Source organism: Ovis aries, chromosome 13 (genome assembly GCF_016772045.2).
Source record: "Ovis aries strain OAR_USU_Benz2616 breed Rambouillet chromosome 13, ARS-UI_Ramb_v3.0, whole genome shotgun sequence".
NCBI lineage: Eukaryota > Metazoa > Chordata > Mammalia > Artiodactyla > Bovidae > Ovis > Ovis aries.
The window spans coordinates 78,172,317-78,199,470 of NC_056066.1; the positions used below are offsets into that span (position 1 = coordinate 78,172,317).

Sequence of the window (27,154 nt, forward strand, 5' to 3'; positions counted from 1 at the left end):
TTTTTCAAACCTCATCTTCCACTGTCCCCTTGCTCACTCCAGTCCAGCCACATTCTTTTAAAAACCCCAGGCATGTTCCTGCCTCAGCGCCTTTGCACTACTGTCTGGCCAGGAGGGCTTTTCCCACAGTTCTTTCCCCAACTGGCTCCATCTCCTCCTCCAGGTCTCAGCTCAAATGTCACCTGCTCAGAGAGGCCCTCCTTGACCTGCCAAAGCAGCCTCACCCCGCTTTTCCAATGTCATCCCAAGCGTTTCATTTTCTTTACAAATCACCATCTGAATGTCCGTGTGCATTTATGTATGTTTATTGTCTCTCCCCAGGAAGTCGACTCCACCAGGGAGGTCCTTGTTTGTTGGCTCATTTCCACGCTTGGCGCCAGTAAATCTTTGCAGAAGGGATTCCTCAGTAGGGTTCTGCCTCCATGTCTCTACCCCATGATCTCTGACATGAAAATTCCTCACGGAATCATGGGGCCCCCTTCCAAAAGGGTCTGGAGCAGATATCAACACCGATTCACCGATTCAGCCCAGGTTAAGTAGACTCTTGCTGCTTTGTTATAAATATATTATGTACATCCAAAACATGACATTAAAATATTACTCCGTGTTACAGAAAAGATATTAAGGCTTTCTATTATTTACATTAAACAAGCAAGCACCGTTAAAAAAAAATAACCGAAACAAAAAAGCCCCACTCTTCCTTCTCTGACATAACCTTAAGTCAGAGGAGACACAGTGTCCCTTTCCAATGACCAAGACCCTTTGCAGGGGCTGTGCCCTTCGAAGACATTCTCCAGTTAGAAACGTCAGCTCTGGGTGGAATCACACAGGCAGATGGGGGAAGGGTTGGGGAGCACAGAGTCCACTCGATCAGGAAATTTCGGCTTCATCTGGCCAGCTGCCCCCAGACCCTTGCTGCACTTTGCTGCCCTTGGGTGGACAAGCTAGGCTGAAGGTGGTGACTGGGCAGGCTGTTCACCGAGGCCTTTGGAGTCAAGTCTGCAGGGCCATAGCGGGGTGACGGTCCAGGGACACTCAGCTGTGCCTGGGGGCTCCTAGAGCCCTGCGGGCAGACAGACAGGAACAGGTAAGATGACTCAGTGCTCCGATACCAGCCACGCTGAAGGGCTGCCCAGTGGGGTAGGGGGTGGTGGGTGTGTGGGGAGTTGGTGAGCTTGTCCTGAACCCAAGGGATGGCTGAAAGGGTGGGGCTCTTTTTTTTTTTTTGCAGTCAGGCTTGGCAGACAGAGCAGCTCAGGTGGCTAGGGAGGGGCCAAGGGGGAAAAAAATGAAGGAAATGAAAAAAACTAGTGGCTCAAGTATTGTGTCACAAGGGGTGGGGGTGGGCTAGAGGTGCCCGGGCCCAGCCCAGGAGGTGTCCTCTCCACCTGGAGTGGCCAGCGCGAGGCAGCTGGAATTTGGCAGATGGCTTCAGTTTTGGGGAGCTGGGGAAGGTTGGCAACGAGGTGGTGCCTGGAGGAGTTATTTGATCTTCTGCGCCCATTTCATGTCATCTGCCCGAGGCTTCTCGCCTGTCAGGGCCTGGATAATGTCCTCCAGGCGTCGCCAGAAGCCCATCCTCTCCAGAGGGTAGTTGAGCCAGCCTGCAGCAGAGACAGGGCAGGGGGTGTGAGGAGGGGTTGAACGGGAGAGCAACAGTAAGAGCAGAGAGACAGCTGGCCCCGCCTTGGGTAGCAGAGGGACTGGGAGTAAGTAGGGTCTGCAGAGAGCAGGGGAAAAGGGCTGACCAAGGAATCTGGGGATGGGGGCTCCCCATCAATGGGCTGAGGGGCTGCTCAGACATACACCTTCATCCCTTCACTCACCTTCTTACTGAGCTCTTACTATATGCCAGACACGGAGGCAGTGTTTCCTATCATTTGGCTCTAACGCCACCTCTTCCAGGAAGCCTTCCCTGACTACCACTTAGCAGCCCTCCAGGCCTGTCGCATCACCCATCCTTATTTCTTTACAGCCTTCATGATAACCTGTAACCATCCTCATTAATTTGTCACTTCCCTGTTTAGTGTTGGTTTTGATCTCCAGCTCCCAACCATAACCCCATGTTCTTTCACTGTTGATCCTGTTGGATCCCAGGGCCTAGGATGATGCCTGGCATGGTAGCTAAGTGAATAGTCTTATTTCCATTAAATAAGTCTCATAATCTTATTTAATCTGTATTACAGTCTCCCACCTGAACCTTGAACTAGGTATTACTATGAGTCCAATTTTCCACATGAGAAGACTGTCTTGGAGGGCAGTCTCCCAGTTAGTACCTGGCCAAACCAAGACTGACCCCAGCCCTGGCTGAACAATTAAGTGATCTCCAGAAGAGCCTAAAATTTACCCTTGACTTTAGGATGTACAAAAAAATATTTTCTGTGGCTCTCAGTTCTGCTTTCAGAAAGGCAAAAACAAAAAACCCTACAAAATACTTGACCAAACCAAACCAAAGCAAAACCCAACCCTTCCTCCAAACCCATACGTGTAGCTTACTGAGTACCTGCTACGTGCCAGGCACTTTGCATCTGCCGTCTGACCATTCATACCGCAGCCCTGGCAGGTGGTCTGTGAAGGAGCGGCTGTAGCCTCATCTTGTGAATGAGAAAACTGATAACCAGGGAGGCTTGTGAGCCTCTGAAAGTTGCATATGGAGGAGTTGAAGGTTACCCAAGTTGGCCTGACTTAACAGCACCCGTGATACACTTAACCTTAAAAAGATACCCACGGACCCCGGAAAACCTACTTGCCTCACCTCCTTGGCACTGGCTCACTGGCTCCGCATGTGGGCCTCCCGACTGCCCCCGGGGCACATGTTCTGGCCTCAAGGCCTTTGTCCTCGCTATTCCCTCTGCTTGGATTGATCTGTCATTTATCCGCAGGGCCCCTCTCACAGTTTTCAGATTTCTGATCTCCCCCGATCCTCTGCTCTTCGCCCTGCTTTGTCTGTCCCCATGGCATCTCTCCCACCTGGAGCTTGCCAGCTCCCCTATCCTGGCCCTCACTCCACACCGGCTTCCTCACTGCTCCTGAAACAAACCAGGCGTGTGTGTTCCTGCCTCTGTCACCTATTGCTCCTGCTGCCTGGAGAGCTCTTCCCTCCAGGTCTCATGACTCTCCCTCAGTTCAAATGCCACCTTCTCCAGGAGGCCTTCCCTGACCAACTCATTTAAAGGGGCAAAGCTCCCTACTTCCCTCTGCTACCGTCTTCTGTGTTATTTTCTTCCTTGGCAGTTAGGACTGTCAGATATAGTACTTATCGCCTGGGCTGTCCCCTCTTAGAATGCTATAAAGGTAGGGATTTTTGTGTTTTGTTCAGTGCCATGGCACACAGTAGGCACTCAATAAATATCTGCTAGATGATGGGTGGCTGGCATCACAACTCTACGAAGAGGGTGTCTGAGTGTCTATCTTATTTATGGCTGTGTCCCTGGCACCTAGAAGGGTGTGTGGCACATAGTAGGTACCCAAGAAATGTGTGTTCTGAGAGAAAGTTCCTCTAGGACTGTGCCGCTTCCCCCTGTGACCTCTGCCCCCAACCCTAAGGATGAAGCAGCAGTCGGAGTGGGGGCAGCCCGCCCCTGCTATCCTGTGAACGCACCCGTGGTGATGCAGAAGTAGGTCTCGTGGGGGGAGACGTGGTGGATGCGATGGTGTTTGCGGGGCAGGATGATGTGCCAGTCCTGCAGGAAGATGACCCAGCGTGGCAGCCCGAAGTACGTGTGCGACCACTTGTGGATCTGGTTGGTGAAGGTGCTAAAGATGATCAGGCAGAAGACGAAGCACTCCCAGGGGTACAGCTGCTCCAGGACTTCTGCAGGGTGGGGAGAGGGTGGGTGCCCATGGGCCCCAAACAGCTGTCACATAGGGCAGGGGCCCACTGCCAGCCTGGCCCTCACCCCTTGCCCCTGGGCGGCAAACTTTCCGGGATGGCAGGCACCCTGGGCTCCTTCTAACCTCCCACATGCCCTCTGGCAGGCTCAGACTCTCCTGCGGCCTCAGTCTTCCCTTCTGCTCAGTAGGCAGAATAGGAATAAGTAGAAATAATGGTTGAGACTGTGGGCTTTGGAGTGAGGCAGGGCTGGGTGCAAGTCCCTGCTGTGACATTTCTTGACTGTGTGAACTTGGGTCAGCGACTCTACCTCTTTACATCTCAACTTCCTCATCAATGAAATGGGAATAAATCTTGGTCCAGATTCCCTAGAAGCAGAGCCTCTCTGAGACAAGGACTCATGTGCACGTGATTTATCTGACTGGGGAGGGGAATCTTCTGAAAAACACCCAAGGGAGTGAGGAAAGCAGGACAGGGCAGGGGAAGAGTTAAGCAAAGATGGGATGGGGGGAGTCTTGTCTCAGCCTGATTGGGGGGGGGGGGCGCGGAGGGTGGATTCTGAAATGCTGATGACTCCACAGAGTTGGTCTCACTCAGAGGCAGGGGGCTGGTCTTTTGTTGCTGTTTTGGGTCACTGACTTCAGGCTTATCCCAAGGGGAGGGGCGGGACCTGTGCTGGCAGTTCTCAGAAGGGAGCTCACAGCCACTCAGAGCAGCAGGGAGAGGATGTGGTCAGACACCACACACACACAGCCATCTCCCCACAAGGGGCCGCTCTGAAGACCAGCAAGGTGTCAAGCTGTTAGAACAAGAGCTGGCTCAGAGGAAGGGGTCTTCCCCCATCTTCCCCCGTACTGAGGTCACTGAGGCTCAGAGAGGTGATGGGACTCGCCTTGGGACAAGTTCCCTTCCCCACATAGGCAGGGCAGAGATCTGAACTCAGGAGTGAGTTTGGATCAGGCAATACATACTCTTTCCACTAAGCCCAGGCAGCAAGATCAGAAGCCCCTAGGGCCAGGCAGGTGAATTCAAATGAACAAGGTGGGGGGCGGGGGTAGGGAGGGGGCGGAGATTAGGACTGCAGGGAGCAGCGGGGACTGTGGCAAACTGCAGAGCATGCATCTTGTGTCGGGGGACCCCACAGCTCAGCTCCGGCCCAGTGCAGCCAAATGGGAGCCAGGACACAGGTGGCCAGGTTGGATTGTTCAAGAGACGTTGGAAACAGATCTTTATGTCAAATATCCCAATTTTACATGAGGGCAACTAACTAAACTTTTATAACACTGAGGGGCGAAACAGCCACACAAGCTATGGGAGGCTCGTGGTTGGGGGGGGGGGGGTGGTGTGCTTGTCCCAGGGCTCCCTGGAGGTTCCCCCGCCACCAGCTGGCATGCTTGCCTGGGCTCCGGGTGCGGAACTTGTAGGCCATGTTTAACAGTGGCAGCAGCGTCAGCAGGCAGTTGTCCCCGTTGGTCTCGATGAAGTCGTGCCGCGTGATGGCTGTTGGGTCGATGTGATGCTCCCGGAATGGCCGGATGAAAGCCTAGGTGAGGTGGGGGGATGGGAGAGGGGACACAGCCGACCAGTCAGCCCCTCTCCCTGACCTCCTGCACACACACTCCGCGCGGGAGCGCCTCCTTGTCTCTGGCATGCTGCCCCAGCACGGCACTGCTGTGGGTCAGGCTCCGGGTCTAGCAGCTTTAGCAGATGGGTGGAAACGACCTGGTGGGACCTCCGGCTGCTTGCCCCTCTGTCGGCCTCAGTCTCCAGACCTGGGCTATGGAGGAGGGGGTTGGTGACAACCTCCACCCTCCTCTCCTACCCTGAGGCAACTGAAGAGACCCCTCACACTGACAGGCAGGACCCTTTTACTTTTTCCAGTATCCAACCCTTCCTTCTGGTAAGAGCCTCTGCTTCTTCTCTTAGCACCAGCTGCTCCTATCAGGCTGCCTCCTCGGACCCTGGCCTGGCCAATCAGAGCGTCCAATTCCTCTGGCCACAGTGACTGGCTGTGTGACGGCCACGTGACCCAAGCAAGGCCAATGGGGATGAGCCGTGGGACTTGGGTACTAACTATGGGAAAGGGGGCGGTCTCCGTGGAGAGCTGAGCTGGGAGGATGGACCTTGAGGCAGTGGATGGTCATCCCGGCCACCTTACCAGGCGAGAGCCCGCATGAGTGTGGAGCCAGCGGAGGGGAAAGCAGAGACAGGATTGGAGAGGGACAGGGTCCAGAGAATACAGTCCGTTTGTCCTACTGGACCCAACCACGCCCTAACGTGGCTTCTAAAATTTTTAGTACACAAATCGGTACCTTTCTGTGGTTAAGTGTGTACCAGATTTTCTATCGCAATCAAAACGTCTGACTGACACCAGATAAAGTTCAATGTTAACGAACAGTGAGGTGCAGCAGGGAAGGCAAAGGAGAACAAGATGTGGTATGGCCCCCAAGTTCAAGGGGGTCCAGTGAGGTGGACATGTATCAGAGCTCTCTGTCCCAGGCCTGATGCTTTTGCTTCCAGGAAATCACAGGGGTCTTGAAGGCGGGGGAGCGGGGGTCAGACCGGAACCACGGTTTCCACGTTACAGATAGGAAAATGGGCTCAGAGAGGAAAGGGGACTCAGCTCAGGTCAGACAGCCCCACCTTCTCCTGGAGGAGACGGGCTGGGCTTCAGGGCTGGGCCAACACACGTACCTTCCCCACGATGGGTAGCTCCACGGAACCCCAGGTATCGGCTCCCCAGTGCACCAGGCCGGACAGGAAGTCAGCAAGGAGAGCCCCTGCCACTGTGGACAAGAGGAGGGTGAGCTGGAGGTGGGGATGGGGGGTCGAGGGCACATCCCTGCCCACTCCCCACCCCAACTCAGGAAGTCATTCGCTCAGTCATTCAGGTTAGGGTGCTCCCTTCTCTCCTTGGGACACTTTGCTCCCTGTGAATGGAGCTGTAGTCTGTCCCTTTACTTGATCATCCCCAGGGACACGCGGGGCCTCACTTCCTAGCTGAGTCTGGAAGAGTAAACTGGGCTCAGATTGCCCGGCCTTTCCCTGTTAGGAGCCGGCTGGCACTTGCTCTCTGACCCACAGTTGCCCTGCTCTACTCCAGTGCTACTGGTGATAGATGGCAAGGTCATTCTGAGGTTTGGTGTCAGGAAGGACCCAAGGTCCAGACAGAAGCCACAGCCCTGCAACCCAGCTTTTACCAACAGTCAATGTGATCACTGGGCCCCCAGTAGCCTTTTCGGAACAAAGACCCCTCAGCCCCGAAACCACATGCTTACTTGAGGGTTCAGTATAATCCAGAGGGTAAGTGCTGTTACGCCTGGACTCACATGCCAGCTGTCACTCGCCAGCTGTGTGACACTGGGCATGTTCCCTAACCTCTCTGTGCCCCAGTTTCCTCTAGCCAGATGAGAATGAGGAGGATTAAAAAAGAACACTGCAGCTACCATTTACTGAATACTTTCTCAGTGCCAGACACATTCGATCTTCACGAATTCTCACCATTAGAAGCTGGTATGATCTTTATTTTTACTTTATAGAGGTGGAAACTGAGGCTTGGAGAACAGAACTAACTAGACTGAGGTCGCATACATGGCCAGTGGCAGAGCCAGGCTCTTAAGCTACCTTGGGGTCCAAGTATCTCGGTAGGATGCACCACGACAATGTCCACACGGGGAAACCAAGGCAGAGTGGCCAGCCCGCTGCCCAAGGTGACTCCCCAGTACCACCCCTATCCTGCTCCCCAGTACCACCCCCATCCTGCTCCCCACCACCTGCGTCTCAGCCCTGCTGGCATATTCCCCTTCCCTTACACCCCCTTACAAGCCTCTGGGTCTCTGCACTTGCTCTTCACCCTGCTGGAACATTCTTTCCCAAAATGTAACGCAGCTCACTCCCTCACTTCCTTCAGATCTTTGCCTCAAAGTTCCCCGGAGGATACCTAATCTAAAACCGTAAGCACCCCCATCTCCCAGCATTTCCTGCCTCTTTTCTTCTCCAAGCACCTATCACCTTGGACTTCATTTCTGTTTACTGTCTTCCCCTATAAAAATGTCAGCTCCACAAAGTCAGGAATTTTCGCCTTTCGTTTATGGCTGCATCCCACTTCTCGGCACACAATATGGGTCGGTACATGTGTTGAGTGAATCGATGGGAAGCGCTAAGTACAATCTGTAGTGCAGAGGGAGCCCTCAATACTGTTATTATCTTTGCTGTTGTTCATTTAGTCCATAAAGGCGACATTCTGCCAGGGACCTACTGTGTGCCCTGCACTAGAGCCAGAGATGCATTGGACACTGGCTGAGCTCATGTTATTGGGACAGAGAAATAAGGGGCAGGGAGGGGGATTTGCCAGGGGGTACAGTGGAGAGGAATCTGCCTACCAGTGCAGGGGACACGGGTTTGGTCCCTGGTCTGGGAAGATCCCACATATCGCAGGGCACAAGCAGAGAGTAGCCCCTGCTCGCCACAACTAGAGAAAGCCCGCCCGCGCACAACAGTGAGGACCCAGGGCAGCCAGAAAAAGGAAAAAAAAAACACAGGGTGAGGAAGGGGTGATGCTGCCTGGGGGCCACGCTGGGGAGGGGTAGGCCGTGCTGGGGCTCTAAGGCTGGTGCACAGGGCTGGGCAGTCGTGCTCCTCAGGGCGGTGCAGGGAGGGCGGGCTGGGCTAGGGAAGAGGCTGGCGAAGGCTGGGAAGCCCAGGGCTTTTGCACTTGCTACTCCTCTATCTGACGCCCCACCCCCTCCCTGAGACCCCTGAAGGGCTGGCTCCTCCTCCGTCTTCTAGCTCAGGGTAAACATCACGAAGCCCCCGGCTAAAGCCATCCTCCCAGGCCGATGCTCTTGGTCACGTCTCCTTGCTTTGTTTCTTTCACAGCACTGGTCACCATCTGAGGGGACAGCCTCGTTTATTTTCCCCACTCCTCGGATGTGGAAAGGGGCTCAGGGAGGCTGAACCACCTCCCTGAGTGGCAGACCTGGTTTGAGGTTAGTCTACCAGTGTAGGGGCATTAATAGAGCTCCTGCTGCATACGCAGGATGCTGTGTACACACTGCCTTGTGTCTACCACGAGGGAATAGTGGCATTGGGGCCAAGCGAAGGGGGAGCTAGATCAAGAGTTGGAGGCACTGCTGTGTGACCCTGGGCCAACTCTTTGCCTGCTCTGGGCCTCAGCATCTTCCCTTTGCCAGCAAAGGGTCGGCGGAGGTGCCTCTTGAGCCCCTGTCCCGTCAGCCTGAGCTAAGGCTGCCTCAGGAGAACACAGCCCTCCAGCAGGCTCCCTTATGGTGCCGTTTTCCTCCTCACCTTTGTTCCATGCAACCATCAATCTGCTTCCCATAATTATACACTGGTTTTGCCAATTCTGGAACTTCACATAGATGGATCCTTATGGGATGTGCTTTTTTGGGTTTAGCTTCCTTCCCTAGCATAATGCTTCCAGAGGCATCCATGTGGTTGTCTCAGGAGTTCATCCTTTTCAGTGCCAAATAGTATTCCACCACCTGGATGTACCATAGTACATTTATCCATTTTGCTGGTGGACAACGAGGCTGTTTCCAGGTTGGGGCTGGAACGACTCAGCTCCTGTGAACTGTCATCCACAAGCCTGTGTGAGGACATATGCCCTCATCTTTTTTGGGTAAAGATGTCAGCCATCTGCCCACCTATCCATCTACCCACCCACTTGCTTATTTAGTTTTACTTGATATTTATTGAGCACTATAGTTACCAGGCCCTGTGCCAGCACCTTAAATGTTTTATCTCTCTTAATCCCTAAACTGTACCAAGGCCAGTCCTAAGCCGGTTACAGATCTCATCTCCTTAATCGTCCTAAGCACTTAATCCTTACAGATGATGTGTGCGTGCTAAGTCGCTTCAGTCATGTCCCACTCTTTGCGACCCCACGGACTATAGCCCGCCAGGCTCCTCTGTCCATGGGATTCTCCAGGCAAGGATACTGGAGTGGGTTGCCATACCCTCCCCTCCAGGAAATCTTCCCAGCTCAGGGATCAGACCTGCGTCTCTTATGTCTCCTGCATTGGCAGGCGGGTTCTTTACCACTAGCGCCACCTAAGAAACTCCTTACAGATGATAATGATAATAAAAACAATACTAGAAAAATGTTTTATAATTACAGTTAACACTAGGGTGCTTCCCGTGTGCTGGGTCCTTTGTCAAAGGTGTTAAAAAAGTATATTATTGGGAATATAAATCCCCACAGATTAAACGTGTGCTGTGCAGTGACTTCTCTACCAGGGGAATAACAATACGAAAGGGAGGTGGTGAGAGTAACCTTAAAGGAACCTGACAAACACCACTTGAGCCTGGTGGTCAAGGTCAATGTCACAGGGATCAGTCATGCTGATAGTACATATCCTTGCTATAGATGCTGATGAAAATGGCACTTGACCTCTGGGCTCTTCCTCCCCAAGACACACAGCCCACTAACAAAAACACTAGACAAATCTCAGCAGACGAGCATCCCACAAGACACCAGCACTCCTCCAAGCTGTCCAGGTCACTGAAAACAAGGAAGATCCGAGAAACTCACAGCTCAGGAACCTCAATGGACACGACGACTAAATGTGATGTGGGATCGTGGATGGGATCCTGGGGTAGAAAAAGGGCAGTAACTAAGAATTAAGGGCATCTGTACATGCTGCTACATTTAAAATGGATAACCAATAAGGACCTACCGCACAGTGCAGATAACTCTGTTCAATAAGCGGTAGCCTGGATGGAGGGGAGTCTGGGGGAGAAGGATGATCTCTGTGGCTGAGCCATTCTGCTGCACACCTGAAACCATCACAAAGCTGGCAACTGGCTATCCTCCAGCATAAAACAAGAAGTTAAGACACAACCAACCAACCAAACAAAAACACCCGAGACCACACCGTTCAGGGTTCCATTTACATGAGGTCTCCAAAATATGAAAATCTACTGATACGGAACGGAGATCAGTTAGGACTTAATGGTTAAGAGGTACAGGGTTTCTTTGCAGGGTGACGAAAGTGTTCTAAAATTGAGCGTGGTGATGATTAGGTAACTTGATAAATTTACTAAAAACTACTCAATTGTGCTCTTTGTATGGGTGAATGCAATATTGTGTGAAACGATATGACGACAAAGCTGTTACCTAAAAAAATGTTAAAAACTGAAAAAAACTTAAGGACCTCTGATAAACTATGGACTTTACTTCATAATAATGTATGCATATTGGTGCATTCACTGTAACACACATATGATACCAATATGAGGTGTTACTAATAAGGGGAACTGGGGCCAGGGCTTATATGTGAACTTGCTGTACTGTCTATCTGCTCATTTCCTGTAAATCTAAAGCTGTCCTAAAAAAAGAAAGTCCATTAAAAAAAAAGTGTATCATCTCACTTCATGTCCACTGTGATAGGCCCCACCACATCCCACCTGCCAGAGGAAGAAATGAGACCTGGAGGGTAAGGAGGGGTCAGAGCTGCTGGTCGGTGGCCAGGGACCAGAGAGGGCTGTTCATGATGATGCTGAGCCTCCATGTCCAGGTCTGAGACAGGAACGGTATTTACGTCGCTTAAATACCATTAGCTAGTAACAGGCGAATGCAGGTCCTAAGGGCTTCCCAGGTGACGCAGTGGTAAAGAATCTGCCTGCCAGTGCAGGAGACACAAGAGACGCAGGTTCCATCCCTGGGGTGGGTAGATCCCCTGGAGAAGGAAATGGCAACCCACTCCAGCATTCTTGCCTGGGAAATCCCATGGACAGAGGAGCCTGGCGGGCTGCAGTCCGTGGGGTTGAAAAAAGTCAGACACAAAGGAGCCATCGAGGGCACAGCGCAGGCCCGTGGGACACAGTGAGCGGTCCCCCAGTGCAGCCACAGTTAGTAGTTAAATATCGCTCCCCTCTCGGAGCCTCTGTGGTGTCATCTGTCCAGTGACCAGCCCCTGGCCTCTTCTGGCTGCCCAGCAAGGAGGAGGAACGTGGGCTTTACAGAGATGCCAGGAATTATTTTTGGAGAGAAAAGAGTCCTCCCCGCCCCCCGCCGGGAGGAAATGGCTCTAATCTATGGGCCGAGGCCATTTCCAGACTGTGAGTCCAGGCCTCCAGGCCTGCTGCCCGAGTCCTCGTTAACGGGAGCAGGGCTGGCAGAGGCGGGCACACAGAAGCTTCTTTGTCCCAGGGCTGGTGTCAGCGCCTGGTGGCTGGCTCACCCTGGGGGCGGCCTGAGCCTGGTCACCACCCTGCCTGCAGGACACGGGGCCAGGCTAGGAGACCATGACGACTCACCCCAGCCACCCTGAGACCCTGAGACCGCTCCCTGGGGCCTCCACTTCCCCACAGGCCACGCGCTGGGACTTCTCCGCCCCGCCCACCCTGAGGCCTGGTGTGGAGACGGGGCTGAGACAGAAACAGACACTGCAGAGGGCTGGTCCCTACGGTGTAGCAGCGCGTGTGTTTAGTCGCTCAGTTGTGTCCGACCCTCGGTGACCCCATGGACTGTAGCCCACTAGGCTCCTCTGTCCATGGACTTTTCCAGGCAAAAATACTGGAGTGCACTGCCATTTCCTCCTCCAGGGATTGAACTTGCGTCTCCTGCAATGCAGGCAAATTCTTTCCCTGCTGAGCCATCAGGGAAGCCCTGGTCCCTCCGGTCCTGGGGCCAAATCCTGTCTTTACCACCTTTCAGCTCAAATCCAGCTAAGACTCCTCCTCCAGGCCAGACTCCTGACCTGAGAGGCCACCACGACCCGAGGCCCTGTGACTGTGGGATCACTGCTGACCTCTGCACTCACTGTGCCTTCCATCTGGAACCCCCCCTTCCTCTGCCAGGAATTTCTAGTCCCTCCTTCGGGCACCAGCTCACCACCCCCCCCCATTTTCCCTGCCCTTTCCCCAAGTGCAGCAAACAGCTCAGGGCTCCCGCGGTCATCTCTGGGTCACTCATCCGCTGTGGCCAACGCCGTCCTTGTGCGGGCCGCTGAAGACCTCCAGGGGGACAACTCCGACGGTCCCTCGTGGCCCCGTCTTGCTGCTCTGCTTGGTGGGTGCTCCTCGCTGACCCCCAAGTCTTCTCGTGTTTCAGGTCCCCATCTTCCCTCTTGGCTGGCTCTTCTTCCTCTTCCCACTCTGGAAACTCTGGGGGTCTCAGGCCTCTTCTCTGTTCGCACAGAGCACTCCTGGGGGCCCTCCGCCAGCACCAAGGCTTCAAACAGCGTCTCTCCTCCCGGGACACTGGGATTTCCGGTTCAGGTTTCCTGCTTCCCCAGGCAGCTCCTTTCTCGAGGCTCCTCCACTTCCCTCCCGGCTGTTGGCGGTCACTTCCCTCAGGCCGCTGACCCGTCTCCCTCTCACCGCCACAGCCAACCTGTCAGCACCTTCTGACAGCTCACCCTTCACAGCGCACCGGGCTCTTACCACTTCTCAACACCTCCGCTGCCCTTCTGGGGTCTGGGCCACCACCTTCGCCTCTCCTCCAGACCTCTCCGTTCTCACCCGCCCACCCTGCTGCATCAGATGATGTCGGCTCCAACGGGAAAAGGTCAGTTTTCATTCCAATCCCAAAGAAAGGCAATGCCAAAGAATGTTCAAAACAACCGCACAATCGCACTCAACTCACACGCTAGTAACGTGATGCTCAACATTCTCCAAGCCAGGCTTCAACAGTACATGAACCGTGAGCTTCCAGATGTACAAGCTGATTTTAGAAAAGGCACCAGAAAAGGAACCAGAGATCAAATTGCCAACATCCACTGGATCATGGAAAAGCAAGAGTTCCAGAAAAACACCTATTTCTGCTTTATTGACTATGCCAAAGCCTTTGACTGTGTGGATCACAACAAACTGTGGAAAATTCTGAGAGATGGGAATACCAGACCACCTGACCTGCCTCCTGAGAAATCTCTATGCAGGTTAGGAAGCAACAGTTAGAACTGGATATGGAACAATGGACTGGTTCCATATAGGAAAAGGAGCATGTCAAGGCTGTATATTGTTATCCTGCCTGTTTAACTTATATACAGAGTACATCATGAGGAATGCTGGGCTGGATGAAACACAAGCTGGAATCAAGATTGCCGGGAGAAATACCAATAACCTCAGATGTGCAGATGACACCACCCTTATGGCAGAAAGTGAAGAACCAAAGAGCCAAAAAAGTTGGCTTAAAGCTCAACATTCAGAAAACGAAGATCATGGCATCCAGTCCCATCACTTCATGGGAAATAGATGGGGAAACTGTGGCAGACTTTATTTTTTGGGGCTCCAAAATCACTGCAGATGATGACTGCAGCCATGAAATTAAAAGACGCTTACTCCTTGGAAGAAAAGTTATGACCAACCCAGAAGGCATATTAAAAAAGCCGAGACATTATTTTGCCAACAAAGGTCCATCCAGTCAAGGCTATGGTTTTTCCAGTGGTCATGTATAGATGTGAGAGTTGTACTATAAAGAAAGCTCAGTGCCAAAGAATTGATGCTTTTGAACTGTGGTGTTGGAGAAGACTATAGATTCCTTTGGACTGAAAGGAGATTCAACCAGTCCATCCTAAAGGAGATCAGTCCTGAATATTCATTGGAAGGACTGATGCTGAAGCTGAAACTCCAGTACTCTGGCCACTTGATTTGAAGAACTAACTCCTTGGAAAAGACCCTGATGCTGGGAAAGATTGAGGGCGGGAGAAGGGGACAACAGAGGATGAGATGGTTGGATGGCATCACTGACTCAATGGACATGAGTTTGAGTAAGCTCTGGGAGTTGGTGATGGGCAGGGAGGCCTGGTGTGCTGCAGTCCATGGGGTCGCAAAGAGTCAGACATGACTGAACAACTGAACTGAACTGGCTCCAAGGGGATAATCGCCAGTGCCTTCTCACGGCTTGCAGAATAAAACTCCAAGTTCAGACCATGGCCTTTAAAGCCCTGTGCGGCTGGTCCCCACGGGTCTCTGATCTGCCTCCGACTACTTTTCTTTTGGTCAATTTTCTCCAGCCACACTGGCCTCCTTTCTCTTCTCCAAGCGCGTGGGGCTTGCCCCAGACTCGAGGGCTTTGCCTCTGCTGCTCGCTCTGCCTGGAATACCCCAGAGAGAACCACCTGGCCAGCTCCCTCACTGCCTTCAGGTCTCCGTGCAAATGCCACTTTTCCAGAGAGACCTTTCCTGACCTCTTACCTCTCATCTTCCCTGCCGGTTTCTGCCAATCTTGACTTTGCCACCCAGGATGGCATCATCTATCTGTATTTATTAACTGGACACCTTTTCAAGGCTTCTGGCTCCTTGGCTTTCTGGGGCCTGCCAGGGGCACCAGAATGCCTGGGAGATAGCAGCAGGCTAGGGGTGGCCTCTGTAGGCTGGCACAGTACCCTTCCTTCCGGTGTGTCAACACAGAAATCAGGATGACTACTTAAATCGATCAGGAACTGTGCAAACACTGCTATCAGAGGATTGTAGGCTGTTATCAGTCCAGAGGCAAAGGTGTTTGGTGGAAGAGCTTGGCTGATAAGCAGGTGAGAAATCTCCTGACCCCAGGGCTGGAAGATCTGGCCCCAGTCGGGGGAGGGAGGTGGTGACCTACCTGGGGTGTCCAACCTCTTGGCTCACTCAACCCACACGGGGGCTCTGGTGCTATGGGTTCTTTGCCCAGAGTGGGCCCGCTGCTGAGAACACACTCTCCCTCCTAGTGGAGGCCATACAGTCCCTAGTCAGGGAGTCTGCGGTTTAGGAGATGGGCAGGTCTGGATACACCATCCCAGACCCTGCTGCTGCCCGACAGGGAAACCACCCGGGTCCGAGAGCAGGTGCCCGAAACTCTCGCTCGGTTGCCGCCTACAGTGCAGAGAGCCCAGGGTGGGGCTTGGCACGTGGTGGTGTTTGTTGTTGTATAGTCGTTCAGTCGTGTCCGACTCTAGCAACCTCATGGACGGCAGCCCCCCAGGCTCCTCTGTCCATGGAATTTCCCCGGGAAGAACACAGGAGTGGGTTACCATTTCCTCCTGCAGGGGATCTTCTGGACCCAGGGACCGTATCCGCGGCTCTTAGGTCTCCTGTACTGGCAGGCAGGTTCTTTACCACTCGTGCCACCTGGGAAGCCCTTGGCATGCAGCAGTCTCCGGAAATATCCACAGTTAAACTGACCACTGAGAGGCAAGGTCTGAGCCCCGGGGAGGGGAATGTTGGGCAGTGCCCCCTCCCTACCTCGACCCAGCCGCTGCCCTCTCAGCAGGGATGCATCTGGCCCTCACAGTGGCCCCAGCCAGCAGGTACTACAAGCAGCCTCACTTTCCAGATGTGGCAGAGAGGCTCAGGGGTGTAATGACACTTGCCCAAGGCTACAGAGCCCAGGAGTGGCAGAGCTGATGTGAGTCCAGGATACAGCAGTCTGCTTGTGATCGCCCCCAGACGGGTGTCGGGGCTCACACTGTCGACACCCCCGCCCTTGAATGTGCTGCTCCGAGGCAGAGAGCCCGGGGGTGCAGGTCCTTCTTGCCCCTGGAGAGAGGGGGCATGTCCGGCTCTGTGGGCAGGGCCTGGCTCCTCAGCACTAATGCGTTACCCTCTTTCCCTTCCAGTTGGTCCAGCCCCCCAGCACATGCCCGCTCCTACCGCAAACCCTGATGGCTCAATTAGCAGGCCCGAGTGCTACTGGCCTGAGCAGCCAGAATGCTTTTAATGAGACTGTGGAAGCTGAACACTTCGGGCTGGCTGGCTGGACCAAGGGCACAGCGGCCACCGACCCTGGGGTCAGAGCGACAAGCACTGGAATTAGAGGGAGAGCGGAGGGGCAGAGGGCAGGCAGGAAGGAATGACGTCACTCCAGGACCTGGGCGTGGAGACAATGAATTAGAAATCGTGTAGTGCTTTCCATTTTGAGGGGTGACTCCGGCCGGTCCCCGCTCTGAGGCTCAGTCTCCTGCTCTGTGTAACGATGCCAACGATGGCAGTGCCTGTCACCCAGGCCGTGGAAGCCTGAGGACAGACCGGCGGAAACCGCTTGGCAGGCACCGATGGGCGCAGGTTGTCCATTCATTCACTCACCGCTTTGGTGAGCGTTTACAGAGCACCTACTGTGTGAGGCATTGCGTCAGGGGACACAGCAGCGAAGACGCACAAGTCCTGACTCTCAGGGAGCGGATGTGTGACTGGGGGAGGCAGGGGACAAACAAACAGAACATAGGACAGAGTGGGGTGCGGGGCACACGGCAGGACTGCTGTTGTAAGGGAGGAGCTCCCTGAGGGGGACGAGGCAGTGAACCACGCAGGGCTCCGTGGGAAGAGTTCAAGCTCAGGAAGAGCACGTGCAAAGGCCCTGAGCTAGCAGCGTGTCTGACGGTGCCCAGGGAGGCACAGCGGGGAGGCTGGTGTGGCAGAAGCGGGATGAGCCGACAGGAGGAGGGAAGTGATAGGAGGAGGGCTGGGGGCTGTGCCAAGGAGCTTGTGTTTTGTTCTAAGTAGACTGGGGACAACAGACCAGTGGTGTGACCTCATGTGGGATCCGATGGGATCCTCCCAGCTGCCTGTGGACAGTGGAGGGCTGAGGTGGAGGTGGGGAGACCATGGAGGAGGCCTCTGCCACAGTCCAGCCTGGAGGATGGTGCTGGACCAGGGAGGGGATGGTGGATGCTGGATACAATTCAGAAGCAGAGCCAGGAGACTCGCTGATGGTGTGGATGTGGAGTGACAGAGGGGAGGAATTCAGGATGACGCCCAGGTCTCTGGGCCAAGCACGGACACAGCTGCCGTGTGTGCGATGGGCGACAGGGTCTCCACAGCCCGAACCCCATTCCTGTGCACGCACGACGTGTGAGTCGCCATCAGCGTGGCGCAGACACTAGGTAGGTCCCTGACCCCTGGGGAAACCAAGGCAGGCAGCGGGGCTGTGGGCACTCACCCACGCCCAGCATCACGAGGGGCGTTTGCTCCCAGCGGGCCAACAGCAGGAGGTGGACCACGTTGTGGGCGATGAGGCTGAAGCACAGAACCACGCAGCACCACTCCTGGAAGCGCTTGCCTGCAGGGAGAAGGGGCGAGAGTGAGTGCAGGGCGGCGGGCCAAGGCCACGGGATCAAGGATCAGAGCCAGGCGGGGCCGGTCTAGGGACGGCTCTCTGACTGTGTTCCATGAGTCCGCAGTGCAGACTGCAGGCTGAATGCATGCCCATTTCACAGAGTGTCCCTGAGGCCTAGAGACTGGGACAGGTCTGTCCAATGTCATATACTCCAGGCCGGCTGTGTTAAACCAAACCCTCCTGCACACAGGCCTGCTGCCCACGAGGCTGGCGTTACATGTGCCGAGTCTTTGGCAGACAGGACAAGAACGTTGATCTCGTGGGCCCCTTTGGGCTCTCTCTGGAGACCCATGAAGGAATTTTAATGAGCTTCTTTTTTTAATTCTCATTATCCTATCACCTGCCCCCATCTGGTAGGCAATTATTTGGAAGCCCCACAAACAGCTTTTAATTATGCACGTTCAGACCCTGTCCCACGTCCATCAAGCGGGGCTCCAGGCAATGAGTCAGGAATTCAGGAGAAACCAACCACAGTTATCACTTCCATGGCTTCAGCCACAGGGCCGATGAGGAGGTCTCAAGCTCAACATCGCCAGGGGCTGGAGAGGCAGTTAGAAGCAGTGAGGTGGGCTGGGTGGGAGCAGTGGGACACCGCAACACAAGTGCCCCTCCTAGAGCGGGAGGCACTAACTGGCTGACCACTGCCAGGACAGGGAGTGTGGGCCCAGGCAGGTCAGAGGCTCTAATTCTCAAGACGAGCCAGAAATCAGGATGCAGGTATGAAACCATCTATATAATTTTGGCACGTATTTTTAATATCCTGTGGGCTGGGACAGGCTGATTCACTCAACTGCAGCTTTGTTGACTGTATCGAAACACTGAGAATAACCTCAGTGTCCACTGCTTGGGGAATCAGACAAGTTAACTTGGTTTACAGTGTCTCTGTTGCTAGGCAAAAAGCCTGGGTGACTGTTCCTATGTGGCTGACGGAGGGACTGGATATTCAGGACAAACTGGTAAGTGCAAACAGCAAAGTGCCAAACATCCATTTACATAAAAAAAGAGAGAAAAGACAACCAAACAACTGTAGAGTTAAGACTGTCTTTTCACCTCCTTTTGAATTTAAAATTTATGAATGTGATATCTTAGCAAAAATCTCATAATTATAAATTAAAATTTAAAAACGCAAAAGGAAATAAAAGCACCGCCTGGGTGCATGTGACATGGTCCCCAGGAACACTGTTTTCTCAGGCAGCTGGTCTCAAGGACAGATCTCCTCTTGCAGGTCTCTCTGTGGAACCTCCACCTCCAGGAAGCCATCCACTATTCCTCCTTTAACGCCTGGGCTCCCCGACCATGGGGCCCATCATGAGAAACTCTGCCTGCATAACCTCCATCCTCCTCTCCCTAAATGTCAACTCAGGAGGCCTAGGACTGTGCCTGCCCTGCACAGCAGGGCCCTGGCACGTGTTGGTGCTTAATAAATGCTTGTGGAATAACAAATTCCTAACCACGATCCTAGAGGAAAACCGCCAGGCTTTGCTTCTGGGCACCTTTCTCTGAAGCGGTGTGACAAGGACCAGGCTCAGAGAGAGAACGGGCCTTGTCCGGGCTGCACAAAGCAGACTGCACTCCAAGCCAGAGCCAGAACTTCCACCCTGTGAGAAGACCAAGGCTCCGAGTGGGCGAAGGACATGCCCAGGGTCGTATCCCTTGTACAGACGAGGACCTTGGGACCCAGACAGGGCCAGGATCCTCCAGGCCTCACATGGAGGCAGGTGCAGAAGCCCCTCGCCGCCCACTCCGCAGTCAGGGGCTGCTTCCTTGGCACCCCGGGGCCCTGCCACCCCAGCGCCCCAACCTGGGGTCACCATGATAGGACCCTGAAGGGCCTTCCCTTCTGTGGCTCTGGTCTGCAGCCAGGATTCGGGGCTCAGAAGCAGGAAGCCGGGAGGGCCGGTGGTCAGGGACGGGAGATTCCTCAGTATGATCTGCCGCCCCCCGGCCTGCAGCGCCAGCAATGAGATTAAGTGACAGGAACAATAACCAGGCCGATCGCGGGCTGGGCACAGCGTGCAGCCCACGCCACAGACTCTGCAGACCTACTCCCTCTGTCTTGTCTCATTTATCCATCTATAGCTGCACTTCAGTCCTTCCCAGCATCAGGGTCTTTCGAAGCATGAGATGGCTGGATGGCTTCGCATCACTGACTCAATGGACATGAGTCTGAGCAAGCTCCTGGGAGGTGGTGAAGGACAGGGAAGCCTGGTGTGCTGCAGTCTGTGGGGTTGCAGAGTCGGCGACCACTGAGCGACTGAACAGCAAACGGCTGCACTGGGTCTTCTTGGCGACACACAGGCTTTCTCTGGTTGTGGGGTGTGGGCTTAGCTGCCCTGTGGCATGTGGGATCTTCCCGGAGCAGGGATCGAACCCACGTCCCCTGCATTGGCAGACAGATACTTTACCACTGTAATACCAGGGAAGTCCCCCCCTCTGCCATATTTTGCTCTTAGTTTTTTTTAAAAAAGGAGCTACACGTAAAAAAAAAAAAAACCACCCTAAATTCCTATTTTCCTGCTTCCTTTAAGAACACAGGCTCTGGCCACCCCAGGTCTGAGCCCCCCTCAGATGGGGGCAGAGCTCCTGGCTTACCCCAGCCCTCTCTCCTCCCTGAGGCCTCATCCTGGGGGGCTTCCACTGGTGGCAGTGCTGGCCAGGCCCCTGCAGTCATCTGGGTTTTCAAAGATGAGGCACAGTATTTCATTCAAGTCTCAGTGCCTCGAGGGAGGAACTGTGTGATCCCACTTCCTGGATGAAGAAACTGAGGCTCAGCAGGTAAAAACCAAGAGCTGGGTTTGGATCCTGTGCCTGTAAGTGGGAGACCTTAGCCTGGACGTTTGGGACTGTCTTGATTCCAAAGGTAGCCCAACTCTCTCCCCTTGCCATGGACAACATCCCGAAATCTGAATATTTTCCCATCTAAACTGTCCTCTAGGCTCTGGAGTCTTCTGCAGAACAAGTGCCTCAACTATGACCCAGAAAAAACTCATCTATTATAATAAGCTTTCACAGAGCACCTCTTCCATACCAGCTACACTGCCAGGGAGGATCCCAGCCAGCCCGGCCTGCCGTACACCAAAAGCTGGGGGCTATCTGCCCCAACCTTCAGAGGGGGAAACTAGGCCTGGAGAGAGGAGGTATCTGAAGTCCCTTGAGAGTCACCAAAGTCAACATGGACAGTGAGCCAGGCCGGGACCGCACAGTCAAGGGGTCTAAATGGGGTCACATCACAGATGGGCAGACTGAGGCCGGGGAGGGGAAGGCCTTTCATCCGCATAGAGGGCTCGGGCCACCTCCAGCACAGCACTGGGCCTTGCTTCCCTGAGCCAGCCCCTGGCCTGACCATGATCGGAGCCGAGGGACAGAGGTGATGCCTGCTGGCCTGCAGAAGGGCTAAGCTGGCGTATGGTGGCTGTGCAGGGGCGGGGCGGGGGGCATCTCTGCTTTCCTGGGGACAGGTCACAGCCGGAGGCCTGGCACTGGGCCCGCCTCTTGTTTCAGTCAGACAAGCCCTGGAACCTGCCCTTAAGGTGGGTCCAGGGCCACTAGGAGACCCTCGGCCTCAGGGAGGTGGGGGGACAGGAGGTAGCAGGGAGGCAGGGACCAGAGAGACACAGAGGAGGAGAGACAGATGGGAGAGAATGGCATCAGAGACACAGAGAGGTGAGAGACAGGGAGAAAAGGAGGAAAGAGAGAGATGGGGGGTCTCTACATACACGGAGATGGAGAGAATGAGTGTAGCCAGAGAGAGGGAGAGACAAAGACATGGAAACGAGGGAGACAGAAACCCGGGCCAGGGGTGTGATGGACCAGCCTGGCCAGGAAGGGGCCTCGGGAGGCCCTCTGGGGACAAAGCCCAGCTCAGCTCCAGGATGGTAGGCCAGGACCTCCACCTGGCACTCCTGACACCCTTCACCTCACCCCCCCACCCACGCTGAGTGCCTGTGTCCCACAGGCTGGGGGTTGAACAGGAGCTCCGGGAACCTGCCAAGATCCACCCCTGGAGCCGGCGTATCCACATAGCCAGAGGTCAGCTAGTACCTGTCAGGATGTGGGACACCCACCTCGCCTCTGGGCCTGCCCGTGAGGCTGGGGGAGGCCTGCCCAGCCTGCCCACCCGTCACAAGGGCTGCACCTGGCAGAGGGTCTGCAAAACCCAAACTTGGACCCTCTATGGCTCCCAGGCCCCAGGCGCGTCCTTGGGGCAGACTCTCAGGGTCCAGGAGATTGGGCTGAGGCTCTTCAACCCAAGCGGCCCCATCAGACCCCTCACAGCTCTCAGCCGACATGAGGCCCACCGTGTCTGCCGCCAGCCCTGCAGGCATGCTGCCCGGCCGCCCTGGAACATGGGCCCCCTCCCGCACCCCCACCCTCGGCAGGCTCACTTCCACAGCAAAGATTCGGAACACAGAACCCAGAACACCCCAGAACAGTGTTCAGGTTCTGGCCCTGCTAACTCTCTGTGTGACCGTGATCATCACTCTTTGCTAAGCCTCAGGGAAGGTCTTAAAGATGGGCAGGGTGCAGCCACTCCAGGCCAGCCAAACATATGGTGTCCCTGGCGAGGCTGACCTTCGCCTCTGGTGAGCAGAAGCACGCCAAGTCCCAGGCAGGACAAGCACTGGGAAGAACACGTGTGGGGGGTGGGCTATGAGGAGGCTACAGGGGTCTCCGTTTCCTCCCCTGTAAAATGGAGTTGATACCAGGATACTCCTGAGACAACTGTAGGGAGGCTGAAATGAGAGCATAGGAAGGAAACGCCCAGCACACAGTCAGGGACCAATAAATGTCAACTATGTTAACTGCCTCATTATTGCTGCCAGCTGTCACGGTACCAACCTACCTCTGTACCCGCGAATCTCAGGAATCCAGTCCCAGAACTCAGAACCCTTCCCGACTCAGCCCTGGTTCCCTCTGCTCCAGCCCGCGGGCCGCCTCAGTCTCCCGCAAACACTTCAGGCTCGCTCCTAACCTCAGGGCCTCTGCACTTGCTGTGTCCCTGGCCTGGACCCATCCTTCCTCAAATATCTTCAGGCGTCCCTCCCTTCTGGTCTTGGGTCAAATGTCACCTGTTCAGGGAGGCCTTAACTGCCCCCCCTAAAATGTGACTGTCCCCAACTTCTCCCTTTTTGGCTATTTGTTCCGCAGTACTTGCCACCACTGGACAAGTAAGCTATTTCCCTTATTTACTGGGTTTGCAAAAGCCCAACTCTGTTTTCCCTGTTTTGTTCACCACTGTTCCCCCAAGGGTTAGAACAGGCACTGGGACAAGGGTCCCAGTGCTCAGCATGTGTCCCTGGTCCCTTACGTCATAGGCCAGGCCCGGAGAGATGGAGTTACTTCCCCAACGTCAAGGGACAGAGGCAGGCAGAGGGAGGCCTATGGAATTTAGAGAAGCCAGTCTCTTTCTGCTTCACTCCTCCTCCCCAGGCTCTCCCCTTGCCCCACCCAAACTCCAAGTTGGGAGGAGGCAAGGCCTCTGATTGCAGGTTTGGGGGACCGGGAGACTGTCTGCTCCCTTAAATCCCTGAGGGGCTGTCCTTTAGACGGTGAGGGGCACTTGGGGAAACCAGAACTGGACAAAGATGCAATCATGGTGGAATGAGAAGCGGAGTTCACAGGGGAGGCTCAGAACACCCTTCTGATTTCAAGGTCTGTAGGGTTTACTTGAGCGGGTGGAGCTGGACACCAAAGGAAGGGGCCTTTGAATCTTACCCTGGATTTCCAGGTGGTGAGCCTGAGGACCAAAGAGATGAGGCAGTGTACCCCAAGACTCACAGGAGAGGTTGGGCTATGGCATTAATAACAGGCATTCCCTATTGTATGCTAGGCACTGCACTAGATGGATGATCTCATTTCCCCTTCCCAGTGACACTAAGGAACCGATAAGCTTTATCATGTACCCATTTTAGAGGTGAGGAAACTGAGGCTCAGAGAGGGCTGGCACCTTGGCCCAGGTCACATAGTTAAGAAGCAGAGTCAGGATGCTAAGTCCAGGCTGCCCCAGGCAGCACCAGAGGTTTTAGGTCCACAAGCTGGGTGCTGGGAGAACAGGTTAAAGGCACTATGGCATCATGGGCCAGGTGCCCAAGTTAGGTATGAAAAAAAAAAAAAAAAGACTCAGAACATGAAACTGCAAATCCAGAAAGCCTCTGGTGATCTACAGCTCAGGTCATACAGGCAGCTATGGCAGAGATGGTATGCAAACCCTGGCCAGTCAGGGCAGAAAGCCAAAGGTGGTGGCAGACTCGTTCTTACCTCAGGCAAGGGATATCTATGCGTGGTGGCCCCCTCCCCCTCCCCGGGGTAAAAGGAAAGATGTCACAATGTTTGACAAATAAATAAAGCTGGATGAGCTGGCGACACCCAAGCAAAGGGGCCTCCCAGTCACCTGACTCTGGAGTTCTCAAAGGCAATTTCTTTACCCCTGGGGACACTTGGCTCTGCTGGGGCCTGGCAATGAGATTCCTGAGGCTCAAGTGGAAGTCAGAGAAGGGGGTGGAGGTCATTGCTTGCTAGAGCAGAAACGGTAGGCCCAGCAGGCAGACACCGGGACCTTGTCGGGGGGCAGAAGCAGAGCAAGGGTCTCTAAGTTTGCGGTCTGGTCTGTGGACACCCCCAAGTCCTTATGGAGGAGGTTAATATAAACATCTACATGGGGGAGAGGAAATGGCTGGGACTGGGGCTTAAATTTTGAGAGAAAGCTTAAACTGGAAGGTGTGCAGGGAGGCCCTCACCACCCAGGATTTCAAAATACAGGGTGAGAGTTAATTCGCGGGGTGCGGGGGGAGGGGGGAGGGTCTATAAACTGAAGCTATAAATCTAGGATGGGGCTTTGGAGGAAGGGCGTCTGGGGCACTCGGTACGTGGGGCCCCCTGAGTTAAGGTTCCCAGAGCAGACCTGATATGCTCAGATTTGGGGGGTGAAGTCACTACAGCCCAGGGCCCCGGCAGGGGTGCAGATAGGGCCCTAGGGTGTGAAATCTGTATCTGGGGAACCTGGGATAGGGTGTAACTCTTAGGAGGGGGGCCAGTACATGTCACTGAGGGGGGGGGTGCCTTCGGCTTGGGGTCCTGGCGTGGTGGGTCCCCAAGACTAGGGGCTCTTTACAGCCGCGGGGACCCCGGGCTAGGATTGGGATCCGACAGCGTGATGGGAGCTGTCCGTAGCCCGAGGAGTTGATATGGCAGCTCCTTGATCCGGGGGGCTGTCTTTGCATCCAGAAAGCCCCGTGGCTGGGGTTCTGGTTTGCGCTTGGAAGGGGCGCTGGGGTGGGGTCCCAAGACTTAGGGGCGCTACTTGCAAGTTAGGAGCCGCGCCTGGAGCTCTGCACTGGGGGCTGAGGCTGGGGTTCCGATCCAGGGGACCCAGGATCGCGGCCCCGCAGCCCAGGCTGGCTGGTGACTGCGGGCCGGGAGAGGGGGCCGGAGGTCCTACCTGGGGAGTAGAGCGCGGCCAGCTCGCGGGCCCCGGCGTGCTGCGCGCCCCAGCGCCGGCAGGACGCCGCCTCATCGTCTTCGAGCTCTGGCTGCTGGCCCGGCCCGTCTTCGGCGCCCGCCATAGCCCCTCGCCCGGCCAGCCCGGTGCGCTCCGCTGGCGGCGGCGGCAGGGCCGCGGAACCGCGGCGAGATCACGCCGCCCAATGACGGCCCGGCCCCGGGCGCGGCCGCGGCGCCGACGGGGGTCTCGCCCGGCCGGGCGTCACAGCCAATGGGGGCGCGCGCCGGGGGCCGCGCCAGCCAATCAGCGGCCGCCGAGCCGCAGCCAACCGCGGCGCGCGAGGGGCGGGTCCGCAGCGTACGGAAGAGCCGGGCTGCGGCGCGTCTCGGCTGCTCGCGCTTCTCTGCACGTCGCCGCCGCACTGTGGGTCCGAGCGCGCTGACGGCTCCGGGAGGGCTGTGTTTACCCCCGCGGTGCCCCCGGTGCCGAGGGCCGAGGTCTGAGCGGCCGTCTCTTGGGCACTCCCAGGCCGGCGTCTGTGACGGGCAGGGGACGCGCGGGGAGGGTCCCCTGGCCGGGGAGGGGAGGCCCCGTTTGGAGGGTCCCTGGCCGGGGCCGGTTTCAGGGTCTCCGAAGACCCCGAGCGTCGCCCCTCACCGTGGGCCCCGCTCGCGCGGTGCCCCCGGGGACAAGCCTGACCAGGGGGTGGGGGCAGTGTCCCTCGGAGGGAGGAGACAGGAAAGTGATAAGAGTCTCTGTCAGATTTGGTGAGCGCTGACTATCTGTTGGGCGCCGGGCCAAGAGCTCGACCGCAGGGTGTTTTTTACTCACAGTCCGGAGCTGGGTGGCCTCCTCAGAGGCCCCTGTCACCGCAGCGCCCGGAGGTGCCCCCTTCTCCGGTCACTGTGACATCACCTCGCCTTCCCAGTGCTCGTCGGAACGGACGGTGCCAGGCTCCCCCCTCCCCAGAAAGCAAGCTCCCCAGGGCTAAGACTTGCTGAGTTCACAGCCGTTCTCCCACGTCCCTGTCAGCCTAAGTGAAGTGAAGTGGAAGTCCCTCAGTCGTGTCCGACTCTTTGAGACCCGCATGGACTATACAGTCCATGGAATTCTCCAGGCCGGGATACTGGAGTGGGTAGCTTCCTCCTTCCCCAAGGAGATCTTCCCAAAGGGCTCGAGGAAATGCTTATGGAGTGAATTAAGTCTCAAATGAATTTATTACCTCAGCAGGAACTCGGCCGGTCTAACCGACTACAAAGTACGCAGTAATTGCTCACATAAATTCCACACCGCGTCCCCCGCCAAATGGGAGCTAAGAGTGTTCAAGAGGTGGGGGAACAGGGAGGGGAGGTTAAGACCCCATTCTGTCTCTTGGAGGCTCCATCCTTGTTCTCAAGGTTTAAGCCCTGGATTGTCCGGGTGCTAGGAAAAGTCAGTCACCCCAGGAGTGTTTCCTGGGCGTTCCCACCCTGGGCGGCTACAATCCTTGCCAGACCCACGCCCCTTTTCTGTTTCTTTGTATATACCACCTCCCAGGAAAGAAAAGCGTGCTTCCTTGGCAGGGAGAGATTGCAGTATGCAATTCACCTCCTGCTGAATTCTGGCAAAACTGACTGGCTTTGCCTTCTTGTACTTTACACAGTTCAAATTTTCAATCCAGGAGATTCAGGTGCCTTGTGTTGGGATCGGCTCAATCTCAGATTTCAGGGACACACCCTTCCAAGCTCTGCCTGTGTCCCAGGCTGGTTCCTGCTGGTGTCGGGAGCTCCCCTAGTGGCCAGCACAAGATGGGTGATGGACAGACAGGTTATTCATTTCCTCAGGGAAC

The 27,154-nt window shown here is 55.4% G+C and overlaps 1 protein-coding gene across 2 annotated transcripts; it reads right to left on the bottom strand.

Annotated features, from left to right (window-relative positions):
* Positions 1-289: 289 nt before the first annotated feature.
* Positions 290-25,530, bottom strand: PEDS1 (plasmanylethanolamine desaturase 1). Of its 2 annotated transcripts, XM_004014882.5 has the most exons (6): positions 25,324-25,530; positions 17,709-17,828; positions 6,527-6,618; positions 5,231-5,375; positions 3,602-3,814; positions 290-1,604 (listed from the first exon to the last, which is right to left on the bottom strand). In XM_004014882.5, exons 1-6 carry the CDS (start codon positions 25,445-25,447, stop codon positions 1,483-1,485), a joined length of 816 nt encoding a protein of 271 aa, XP_004014931.4. In that variant the 5' UTR covers positions 25,448-25,530; the 3' UTR covers positions 290-1,482. The 2 variants fall into 2 exon arrangements, with proteins under 2 accessions (XP_004014931.4, XP_060253071.1); XM_060397088.1 differs by lacking the exon at positions 25,324-25,530 and having other exon boundaries at positions 15,805-17,738.
* Between the last annotated feature and the right edge of the window lie 1,624 nt (positions 25,531-27,154).